The sequence below is a fragment of the Morone saxatilis genome, unplaced genomic scaffold (assembly GCF_004916995.1).
Source record: "Morone saxatilis isolate NCDOM2014 unplaced genomic scaffold, NCSU_SB_2.0 Contig11, whole genome shotgun sequence".
Classification (NCBI taxonomy): Eukaryota; Metazoa; Chordata; class Actinopteri; family Moronidae; genus Morone; species Morone saxatilis.
This window is the reverse complement of record NW_023339663.1, coordinates 28,667,697-28,679,753: the sequence shown is the minus strand read 5'-3', so window position 1 is coordinate 28,679,753 and position 12,057 is coordinate 28,667,697. Positions and strand designations below refer to the sequence as shown.

The 12,057-nt window shown below is 43.8% G+C and overlaps 2 protein-coding genes across 2 annotated transcripts in view; one reads left to right on the top strand and one right to left on the bottom strand.

Moving 5' to 3' along the window:
* tollip (toll interacting protein) overlaps window positions 1-9,332 on the top strand; it is a 13,814-nt gene extending 4,482 nt beyond the window's left edge. Inside the window, exons 2-6 of the mRNA XM_035682347.1 lie at window positions 4,511-4,660; window positions 5,776-5,958; window positions 6,489-6,641; window positions 7,265-7,349; window positions 7,469-9,332. Coding sequence (XP_035538240.1) covers window positions 4,511-4,660; window positions 5,776-5,958; window positions 6,489-6,641; window positions 7,265-7,349; window positions 7,469-7,692 — 795 coding nt within the window. The 3' untranslated portion in view covers window positions 7,693-9,332. The remainder of the gene's footprint in view (window positions 1-4,510; window positions 4,661-5,775; window positions 5,959-6,488; window positions 6,642-7,264; window positions 7,350-7,468) is intronic.
* A 262-nt stretch (window positions 9,333-9,594) lies between these two features.
* Window positions 9,595-12,051, bottom strand: LOC118343501 (intestinal mucin-like protein). The gene is made up of 6 exons (XM_035682348.1): window positions 11,851-12,051; window positions 11,176-11,274; window positions 10,802-10,930; window positions 10,678-10,717; window positions 10,472-10,592; window positions 9,595-9,990 (listed from the first exon to the last, which is right to left on the bottom strand). The coding sequence occupies exons 2-6, from the start codon at window positions 11,179-11,181 to the stop codon at window positions 9,789-9,791; spliced, it is 498 nt and encodes a 165-aa protein (XP_035538241.1). The 5' UTR covers window positions 11,182-11,274; window positions 11,851-12,051; the 3' UTR covers window positions 9,595-9,788.
* Window positions 12,052-12,057: the final 6 nt, after the last annotated feature.

Below are 12,057 nucleotides of genomic sequence, written 5' to 3'. Positions count from 1 at the left end.
TCAGGGAAACTCTGGCCAGCAGGCACATGTTTTATATTGACATAATCCTTGTAATATTGTAGTTAGGTTGTCTAGCTGCACATTGTTCATAGGATTACGTCTGAATGTTGTACCCTGCTTCGCCACCAGGGTTGGGTGCACTTAGAGTAAATGCAGTTTTCTGGGAATATAAGAAGAACAAGCCTTTTCAGTAGCAAATCGAAACCTATAGAGAGTTCTCGGAGAACGTACTACTACTTACTATTCTTCTCCCATTGGTTATGTACCTATCTACGTTATGATCGGATCCTTTTTTAAATTTTGTAAGTTAAAAGAGACCCGTTTAGGTAATCATTCCGATTTATTTTTAAAACAACTTACAGACAGAAACAGCTAATTTCTTCTTAAATGACAAATTAACAAAACGATTTATCCTGATATAAACCCAGGACCCATTAGTGCCCCCCCATCTTTACTCCTGAGAGTTCCCAAAAGTAGGAATGGTCAGGTAACCATGCGAGCAGCAGCAGGTCGACACTTCTGGTTCTTTCGTAGATAGTTTTACGTTCATTTCTTTAATAACAACCGTTATTTGTAACCGGATTAAATGTGTTGCGGGATAGTGTATAATCGTTACGTTGCACTCGTCTGGAAAGTAATTCACAAGTGCCCTAAGCTCTAAAAAGTAGACCGGTGGGTTACTCTAAGCTAATACAAGAGTGCGAAAAATTGTTATGGTGTTTTATTTGTACATGGTATATTCTTCGTCATTTATTATACGCAGATTTGTTTTGAATTGTGTTGCACTTTCTCTCATCTAGAGTATTGACAGATATGATTCTGGAGATTAATTACTACTTAATAAAGGTATTCAGGGTTTGAGAGCACTTAAGAAGGAATAAAATGTGGGATGTTTGAGGTATGCGTATTATAGCTAATGCGGATACCCAACTACTTCGGTGCGAGCGAGCTAATGCCGGCAGCTCCAGTGGGTGTTGCCGGTGGTGTCTTTCATCTGCTTAACGTTTCTGTGATGATAAGAGCCTCGACAAACATTGCGACCAGCTATCCCTCAGCGGGGAAGTACCACCACTGCCTCTCGCTTCGCGTTCACTTGTGAATATCGTCAGGACCCATACAAGCTCGCGGAGACGAGGCGTGGAGCTGTGCAGAGTTTACCAGGGTGCGGCGAGGTGGACGGGCAGGCGAGAGAGGTGCGCGGAGTTGAGAGGACAAGCAGAGCACACAAGGTGCGCACTGCGGCGCCAGATTGCCTCTGTGTGTGGACACAGTCCAACAGCCCGAGGGCGGGCGTCATAGACCTGGACGACACAGAGGGACCTTTATGACTCCTGCACCTGGTCCGTGCGAGGCGGGACTACACGGTAGACCGGGTTGCCCTTAACGAGCGGTCAACATGTCGGTGGTCTGCAGCGGAGCAGCTCAGGGGGTTTAAACGTCAGGCAGCGCGTAACAGCACCAGCTTAGCCGAGCCCATTACTGTCGTTAAAAACTATCCGGGTCGTGGCAAGGTTCGATCAACAACAGAACAACAAACAACAAACACGAGCAACAGCAACGAATTCGCTGTGGGCTGTAATGTTATGCTGCCAAACTATTGACCCGCGGCCTGTCAGTGGATTTTAGGAGTAGAAAAGACTAGCAGCGTATCCTATGGAAGCCCACACTGTGACCTAATAAATATAGAAAAAGGTCTGTGAGTTCGATCTTACATGAGAAGCTTTCAAGATAACCGATAACAAGTTTTCTCTTCTCAAGTCATTATTTTGGGCTTCCACTCTGTCCGCAGTTGGCGGGGGGTAAAAAGTACCGTATACTCTTATAAAAAGCGCAGTTAAGTGTTAAGGTGAAGTAGCGCTGGTCGAAGAAGGATAAGTAACGTGAAGTTGAAAGTAAACACAAAGTATCTACCAAAAAACCGGAATACCTTTTCGTGTTGGGCCTACCCAGCATCAGAAGACACGGCCAGACACAGGATGCGCTCATCGTTTAAAATGTGGAATGTTCTGTAATCAGTGACTGGGAAGAGCATGAAAGCCGGTTAACCAAGCGGTGACTCAGTATTCACAATATTAGGAGGGACTTAAGATAACCTTGATCATGCTGGTCCCTTCATTTTTGGATTACCTCTTAATGATAAAAAGAGTCAAAGTCGAGCTCACTACCAAGGCAGTTTGTTGCATTCTGAAACAAAAAAGAAATGTTTATGTGTAGTTTAGCCGCTATAGTTTTACTCAGTGTGATCTTATCAAGTAACAACGAAGTGCGTACATTGCTCTGGAAAGTGCCGATCTGGCTAGGACCAATGTCCCATTGCGTCACTCACATGTCAACTTAATGCGGGATTCAACTTGTCTGTTATTCTGTAGTCACGGTATCTAAGCGTAACTCAGGTTCGGGCTGTTAGGGCATTTACATCCCAGCTCACTTCCCTGGGATGAGAGAGTTGAGAATGTGAGAGACAGCAGCAACCGAGTGGGTTCTCGGTTAAGGGACTTACCATAAACCACGACAGGCAGTAAACATAAGAGTCTAAATAGTCTTATTAGAATACGGACAATATTGGCAGAGACTAGTCTAATATAAAACGCTTCATCAATAAAGAGAGAAATATGAAATAGTAGAAGTAGAAGATACGTGATTTAGCTACAGACGTGTTACAAAGAAGATTAATGTTATACTATCAGTCGAATGTAGAACGACACGGTGATTATCGTGTAATAGAAGAGATGGATTCGGTATGAAATGGTTCTTATCTTCCCTTGGTGCAACGGTTAATCTTAAGCAGTCTGTTATAGAATATACTCCGCTTGTCGTCTAGTAGGGTGGGATGAGGGGGCGGAATCATGATGGCTCAGTCTTGTAGGTCCTTCCACCACAACGACCAACAGTGTCTGGTTTGCAGCCCAAGTAATGGAGCCGGCCTCTGTTTATCAGTTTACTTCTTGTTGCTGGCCAACTCCAACGCTGCTTTCCAGAGGAAGGACAGAGGAGTACAGGAAGAATACAGCAGAGTACAGCAGAGTTACAGCGGAGTAGCAGGCAGAGGGGCTAGCAGAGCGAATACAGCAGAGTTTACAGCAAGCGTACAGCAGTTGAGTAGGCAGCAAGAGTAGCAGCAGGGTGGATTTCTACAGAGGAAAGTACAGAGGAGTACAGAGAGTACAGCAGGGCAGTACATCAGAGACAGCGGATTACAGGCAGAGTACAGCAGATACAGCGAGTTACAGCAGGAGTAGCAGAGGAGTACAGAGCGCAGTCTTACAGCAGAAGTGTACGAGGAGTTACAGCAGAGTACAGCAGAGTACACAGGAGTACACAGGAGTACAGAGGAGTACAGCAGATAGATTCAAATAGAAACTGCACATTTATTTATGCTTCCCCAAGCGTAGAAGACTTGGGGTGGGGGGTGATGAGGCCTTCTTGATTTTAAGGCGTGTAAGAAAACGTAAAATATGAAGAAAACACTGAATTCGTCAACTCAATTTCCTTGATTTTTTTCTTCCTTTTAATATCAGAAACCGGCTTCCCACCCCCATCATTGTGAACCTGATTGTGTTTGTTGTTTTCTTCTTCCTCTGTGAGGAATGGTTGCATTGAAAATGGGAACATTGAATATAAAATGTAGTTTTTCTAACCTTTACATTTTGTTATTGAACTTTTTGGAGTAGAATTATTTTAGGAATTATGCATGACTGACATCTCACGTATCCCCTGCAGTACTCCAAAGTACCTCTAGGTCTAGGACTCCCACTAGGGGTTGCAAAAGCTTCAAGTACACATATACAGAGTAGGCATATATCTCAGCACTTTTAATATTTACAGGAAATAATCTGCTCAACATCCATCCAAATCATCATTTTACACAAACAGCAGTTCACTGTTTGGGTTCATTTTACAGTTTATCCGTTTTTTCTTTACTGTTATTATCCATTAAATATGTCACTCAGCGAGGGGGCGTCAGTCAATGACAGGAAAGGAAACCTTAAAGAAAAAGGTTGGGAACCACTGGCCTATACACACCACATGCTGTTGGTCACATGCACATGACTTGCACAAGAAGGCAACTATTGATAGGATAAGTCATTAGACTCACATGATGTTCACAAGATTGGAACGATGGCTGCAGCTTCAGTCAGGGGTTCCTCGTATTGTCATTTTATGGCTGCTTCTAATATTAAAAGAAAACAAGACCGGTGGCCACGATACCAGAATTTTAAACTTGGATGCAATAATACTATAAGATCAATACTCAGTATCTCTTTTGATACCACGGCAAAAAAAAAAAGTCAGAGCACACAACATTTCTTTTCTTTTCTTAACAGCCTGCACAGAGCGGTGGTACAGGAAACAGCACTGAACACATACTGCCGATTATAAGTTTGGAAACTTTGACGTTTGATGTCTTTGCACTTTGAACTTTTATCAGCATATCCTGTGCCTCAGGTGTGTGTTCTCTCTTTGCACTGCCAGTCTGAATCCCTGTGTGTGTGTGTGTGTGTGTATTCAGGTGTATATCGGGGAGCTTCCCCAGGACTTCCTGCGGATCACTCCCACACAGCAGCAGCAGCAGGTGCAGCTGGATGCCCAGGCAGCCAGACAGCTGCAGTATGGAGGCTCAATGGGCACCGTAGGGCGACTCAGCATTACTGTGGTCCAGGTAAACTGTGTCTCATTTGAGTATTTGTACCATTATGAATAGTATGATATTTGTATCAATAACGTGTGGTATAAAAACATAGAAATATTAGATTATCATGCTAGTTATTGGTATTGGTAAACATACAACAGCAACACCACTTTCCAGAAACAGTGTCACTGTAAATATGGATTAATATATCAGTGTCAAAGCTGCTGTAGGTCTCTTAAAACATTGTCATGAGACAGATAATCTGTGAAAAACCAGGTTCCTCTGGCTCCTCCTAGTGCTCCGAATGCTATTCGCAAGTGAAAGTTTCAACAAATATGACACAAAATGATTTTTCTTAAAGTTAACTACTGCAGCTATAAGCAGCTATGGCGCCTCTGTAACTGCATGTCGGGGCTGTGGCGTCAATGGTGATGCCACGTGCAGACTGCAAGAACTGTGACTGGCTCCTTGTGTTTTCCCCTGCATGTTTCGCTGGATACCGGTACCAAACAGAAATCAGTGCGCTTCCTCGTGTGCTCCTTGGCTGAGAGCTCATATAACTAGTAATGAGCAGAAATCCACTGTAGTAGACATTCGCAGATAGCTGAAAAAGTCAAAGTGACAAATCATGCTGTTGTAGGCCACTTCACTTATTAATGCACGGTAATCTTAAATCTCCACTATAAAGTACTCTTTTCTGATAGATGCATAGCAGGGACAACAACTTGGTTCACATTTGGACAACATTTAGGTAGCCTACATGTGCAAGGGGAAAAGTAAGACGTGCCTAAACTATATTGCAACCAGAATATGGAACCAAACAATGCTTCTCTTGGCTCTGTGGTAACGGTACACAGTGACAAACAACACGCTTAATGAAACACATTCAAATCATGCAAGCGTTTTCACAAAACTAAGGTTACCATCTAGACACGACCAAAGAACAGGACACTAATGTATCCCTTTAACCTCTTTTAATCATTGCATGTTAATGTAATTCAGAGCTGAAATCATGTGTGGACACGTTGCACATTTGAAGCCATCAGACTGCATCTGTATACCACCATCCACTGAATACAACTGTGACAGCAGCCACCTTGATTGAACCCGCTAACTGAAACTGCCTTGTTTGTTTTGCTATACAGGCCAAGCTGGCTAAAAACTACGGAATGACCCGGATGGATCCGTACTGTAGGGTCCGACTGGGCTATGCAGTCTACGAAACGCCGACCGCTCACAACGGAGCCAAGAACCCTCGCTGGAACAAGGTGATCCAGTGCACGGTGCCTCCCGGGGTGGACTCCTTCTACCTGGAGATCTTTGATGAGGTGAGGGGGTGGAGGAGGTGGTGGATAATCTGAACTGCTGGATGTGTACGCAACATATGTGGGGACTGTTGCTCTGTCAGATTCAGCTGAACGGATTAAAGCGAGGGATTGTCAAACACTGGGATATCCCCCTTCTGTTTTCTTTAAGGAGTATTTGGTAACCGATCCGGTCAGACATTATGAAGGATGTACTGATTCTCTGCTCAAAGGAGCGAGGAGGGATTCTGGAGGCGGCTTGATCAAGGATACACGGGATCAGACTGACACACCCTTTAATGGCAATCCGTTTGGGATTGGATGTGGCAGTTTAGCAGAGTGATCTTTTGAAAGGTTGCAAGTTTAAAGTCCTATAAACCACAGTGTCTGAGGACAGAGCAGTGTGGCTCCAGAGACATGTTCTATTCCAGACAACAAGGGGTTAAGATGGTGTTAAAATGCAGCACACATGAACAAATCTTCATTTCTGAACGTGTGTATTAAGTGATCTGATGAGCGTGTGCTTTGTCTGTTTCTGTGTTTTTGCCGTCCAGAGAGCGTTCTCCATGGACGACCGGATAGCGTGGACTCACGTCACCATCCCTGAGGGCCTGAGGGAGGGCAGCGTGGTGGACGAGTGGTTCAGCCTCAGCGGCAGACAGGGCGACGACAAGGAGGGCATGATCAACCTGGTGATGTCTTTTGCTGTGAGTACTCTCGCCAAGGAAAAGTAGCCACTGTCTAAAAAAGCCATATAGATCAGTGGCTCTCAACCTTTTTGGTGTCAGAGAGCCCCGATTGATACACATACACGTATTTTTTTAATATTAGGCAGATTAACAGAGAAGAATGTGAAAGTTATGAACAGAATGGTCTTTCTTATACATTCTCTCATTGGGCTAACTTATAGTCAATGAACTAATAGTGACATTAAAATACAGTTGAGAACCATTACTATAGTACTGACAAAGTATTTCAGCAGCAGCCATGATAAGCCTGGTGTAAGTGCAGTCGGATTCTCTCAGCACCGCCACTCTCTTTTCCTTTATGAATTGTCCTTCACATCTTTCCTTGACCTCGTGACATTTTCCACTGAGCTCAATGAAAAGTGTTCATAAAAGGACAAAGGACACAAATTAATTTGTGGGGGCCTTCAGTTTTCATTGTTTATGTCAGGCCCTCCTCTCTGCACACTGTTTGTGTTGCTGCCCTCTGCTGGTGTGGATGTTACTTGAGAGAGAGCAGAGGTTGCAGGGATGTGATCTTAATGCACCAACACATCCAGCACAGCTCTAACTCATGTCTCTGTGTCTCTGTGTCTCTGTGCCAGTCCTTACCAGCAGGGATGATGACTCAGCCTGTTGTCCTAATGCCTTCTGTGTATCAGCAAGGAGTGGGATATGTGCCCATCGCAGGTGAGACCCCCCCCCCACACACACAGTGGGTTTATGTGCTGCTAATGTGGCTCTGGAGGAGTCCAGTCTGAGAAAATAACCCAGATAATGTTAAAGCTGTGTGTGTTCTCTGTTGCCAGGAGTGCCTGCAGTCTACAACCAGGGCATGGTGCCCATGGCAATGCCAGCAACCATGCCAGCAGTTGGGGCTCAGGAGCCAGTGTGCAGCGAGGAGGACCTGAAGGCTCTGCAGGACATGTTCCCCAACCTGGACAAGGAGGTGGTTCGCACGGTGCTGGACGCACAGCAGGGCAACAAGGACGCTGCCATCAACTCTCTGCTGCAGATGGCCGAGGAGCTCTAACTGCAGAGCACGAGCTCGCAGTGGACATGCTAACACACACACACACACACACACGTACACACGCACACAAACAGGTAAGCATGCACACCGACATATACACGGAGAGACTGCCCACCCTTTGCATCCACACAGACACAGCCACACACTGCAGCCATACCTGAGCTCCCACCAGCTCAGCTGGTTGCCACAGAGATCTGTCTCCTCTCCCTTTATTGACTCCTTGTTGGCCTAACAGTACATGAAGAATCCTGGGCTGTCTCTGCTAACACTCAGCTGTCTGTCACAACTGACACTATCTCCTCAAAGCATCGCAACAACCGCTGGTTTAAGATGATATCGGATGTATTTGGGAAATTCTGACAGGATCACTGAGGTTTGTATCAGAGTAGAGACTCAAACTTAATACTGAATTGGCAGTAGTGTGACTCAATGAGCATTGTAAATCTTAATAGTCGGGATCATTATGTGTTTCTTGATTGTTTCAACAGCACAATCGTTCACTGTATCCATGGTAACCCATCTGCACTCCCCAGGGTTTGATTTGCACTGTTTGAGCTGTAGTGAGTCATGTTCAGTCCATCTTCTGTTGATGTTGTTAACAGTGTGTGGAGAAGCTGTCTATAGTAACCTGCAGCGAACTGCTTCTGTTTCATATGTAGCTGTAAAATGTTTAGTGCACTCAAAATCTGATAAATTATTATGGATGTATTAAATTATGTCGAATTCTTTATGGCGACAAGAGAACTGAGAATGAAGAAATAACCTGAGACAGTAAGGTTTATAAGTTATCTTTCACAGTGAATTTAATGTAGCCTGTTTCAGTCGGTGAAGTAAGGATGGGAAGACCTGATGCTGTTAGGAAGATCCTGTGGATTGGCTTCTTAAAACAATTATGAGAATGAAGATTTCACTTTCCTGATGAGATTAGGGTGTTTGGAAGCTCAGTAGGATGTTTGATTAGAGTTTTAGAGACCAAAACACTTTCCATCCAAGTTAATCATCTGCCATGGATGGAAGATGTAGTCTAAGATCCCTGTCTGGTAAGATTTAGTTATCCTATAACTGTCTGTACTGTAGATTGGCAGATAAACAGTCATTCTTATACATTCTAACTTTTAGCCAATGAAATAATAATGAAATTCAAATATTCACAATTTTCTGCACCCAGTTTGAGAGGCACTGGTCTAAGCAGTGACTCAGATAAAGTGGAGAGTAACTTTCAATGAGCTAAATGTCCACATCTGTTTTCAGGAGGAGCTGAGGCTAACATTATAGTGACCAGACTTCCATGAAATGTGCTTTGGCTGTTCATGGTCCCCAGAAGCTGACTCCTGACCATCAGCTAAGATTTTACATGAGGAAAAAAACCAGACAGATTTGGGGGAGCTCATTCATGCTTCATAGTTCGGTGTATTGCACAGCAGCTTCTAACACCGCAAGCAGAGCTTTACATGTTTAGTCTTCTTTCAGCCGCAGTATTTGTAGTTCCTAAAGCTTTCCACTGACACTTGTAGCTTACAAGGTCTTGTTGTTAATGTGCTGTCTGCCAAAGGTTTCATGTAAGAGATGTCTTATAGTTGTGACTTTTCACTTGTGATTCCAAAACTACTGCTGTTGAGATTGTTAAAATGTAAATTTTATTCTGTGTCATGTGATTCTGTTATTTTCAATTGACCCTTCCTAAGTCCCACCCCTTTTGATCTATGTTCCAATAACAGTTGAGCAAGCATACAGCATAAGCAATACAGTTGTACTGACATATGCTATGTGCTAAGCTAGATGGTTCTGGGGTTCCAAAAGGGGCGGGGCTTAAGGGTAAGTCAAACTGACCTTTTTGCTTAGAATATACAGCTATTAATATTCACCATTCCCCAGGAATCAATACAAATGTCGACACAAGTGTTGGTATTGCAGAGATATAATTTTAATAATTATCAAAGAAATTTAAAGTAGAAGAAAGGTTTCCATCGCAGTAGTATGTTGCAACACTGCAAAAGCACATGTCGGGCTATAAATAATAAAATCTGAGAATAAGAAGGTTAAAAAGCTTAAGTGCTTGTCAGGTTTCAGTCCGGTGTCAAACACTAAGTAGTCAATCAGCGTCTCCTGCGGCGCTGTGGTTTGGACGTTGTCCCCCCCACACACTCTGCTTTGTTGCAGCTGCACGTCTCCACCATGGTGTAGCTGTGCTGGACCTTGGAGCCATCGGCGCAGGACAGCTGCACCTGCTTCTGACTGGTGGTGGCCTCTTGGCAACACTCACACTGGTGCATCATCATGTTAGCTGCTGCAGAATACCTGCACACACACACACACACACACACACACACACAGCAACAGACAACAGTGAGTTGAACATCAAAGGCTTATGTTATCTATCAGGTTTTAAGATCAATCTTTGATAATGTAGTTTATGTTGTGCTTGTGTGATGCTTATTGCTACGTAAGAGGTTCCCAACAGCAGATGTTCGCCCTGGGGCCCCCTGTCAGGTTATTCTAGTATAAAGTGGCACAATGTTCAGAGTGTAACACACATCAATGCACAGTCAAATGCCAAAAGTTGGGCAAGCATTCTTGTGGAAGCCCAGTATTTGTGTTCAATCATGTTTTTGACTTTGCAGTTAGCTGATGGGCGGCACAGATACTGTCTAAATGAGCTGCTACGTTAAAGGAAACTCACTCTAGTTAGGAAACCAAATTCCACCTGAGAGAATTAAACTACCAACGACAGTGAAAAGGATTAAGCTGTATTTCAAATTGGTGCTAAAGAGAGACTCACATGGACGAGCTTCCGCACTGTCCGCCACAGAACGTCAGGTTGACGGACTGCACGCTCGTACAGCCGTTCACCTCGATGACCGTCTGCTTACTCTTGACCTCACAGATGTTCCGTATCTTGCCTGGAACACACAGGAACTGTTAGCCTCTGACAATAGCAGGTGATACACATCTTTGTCTTTCCATTCTTAAAATGTATTCACTTACAGGATTTGCAGCATCCGTTAGCGTCAGTTGTCTCGGTGCCCTGGAGGAGGAAGACATGTTGTGTGTTACACATGGACAGTATGTGGTGGGAGGAGTATCAGTTGTAGATGTTTGATAAACTTACAGTTTCACAGTCCTCAGGATGGTAGGGTGGGCACGTGGTTTTGGTCTCCTTGGTAACATACTGTCCATTGATCTCCTCACAGGTATAGTGCACACACTTGTCACTCGGCAGTACATAAGTGGCGTTGACCTGTACCAACAGGAAGAGCAGAAACTGAGTCGGATATTCAACAGAGAGAGACACTTTTATCCCTTTTGGCTCATATACAAACAACTTTCATTATTTACTTCTTACTTTTGGCTTTGAATTAAACAAAACTATCTATCGAATCTTTAACAACCATCTAAATTGGTAAATAGAGCTGTCTTGCTCACAACTTCAATAACATTTCTCATATGCTTGGCTATTAAAAGTGCGAGAGAAGCAGTACTCACCTCCATGATGTGCGTTGTGTTGTCAGGTGCTCTGAAAATACATTTGTTCTGAACACAGGTCCCGCAGCACTTGCCAGCTACAGTCTGATATTCATAACCCTGCAGACAGAGAGAGAGTGTGAGAAATGACCAAGAAAACGCTGCAGTGTGCGTGCACTTGCATTGCACTCCCTTTTGTGGATAACTTTTCAATTCCATATACATCTAATGTAACCTTCTGAACATCTCAAATGTGATACAGGGGTTTTCGATTCATGCAGTATTTTCAGGTAATCGCTATTTATCACTTTAGTGGACAGTGAATTTAAACACCATATTATTAACTAACAATAAAAGATAAACCGGTACTGGGATGGTATTGTTCAGTACTGTAGGAGATACCACTTTAGCTTAGTATATGGGCAAACAGCCCAGGGTTTGTTTTTTTTAAAAATGGCAATAAAAGAAATACATATAATTAACATACAGCCTTACATACTCAAGGACCACTTTATTAGGTACACTGGTACAACCTAATGCAGTCCAATAGAACAGCTCTGTCATACCTTTATGATGCTTTTAATATTCAGTTTCTATTGACACTGTCAGGTAGCGGCTGGTTTAGTCAACGGTACTGTTGTACTGAACTGCATTATGCTGAGAGCTGTTTCTCATGAGTCCACTCAATGCACTTACTTCGGTGCAGTATGTGTTGCAGACTATGGGCTTGCAGACAATGATAGGCAGCTTGGTAACCACATCAGTTTTGGGGCCACAATAACACTCCTGGCATGGCCCCGGTTGGAAAGACTCAAATGTTGTTGTTCCTGATGGTTGTCCCGCTCCTGATGGCGCTGTTGTTGTTCCTGATGGTTTTCCCGCTCCTGATGGCGCTGTTGTTGT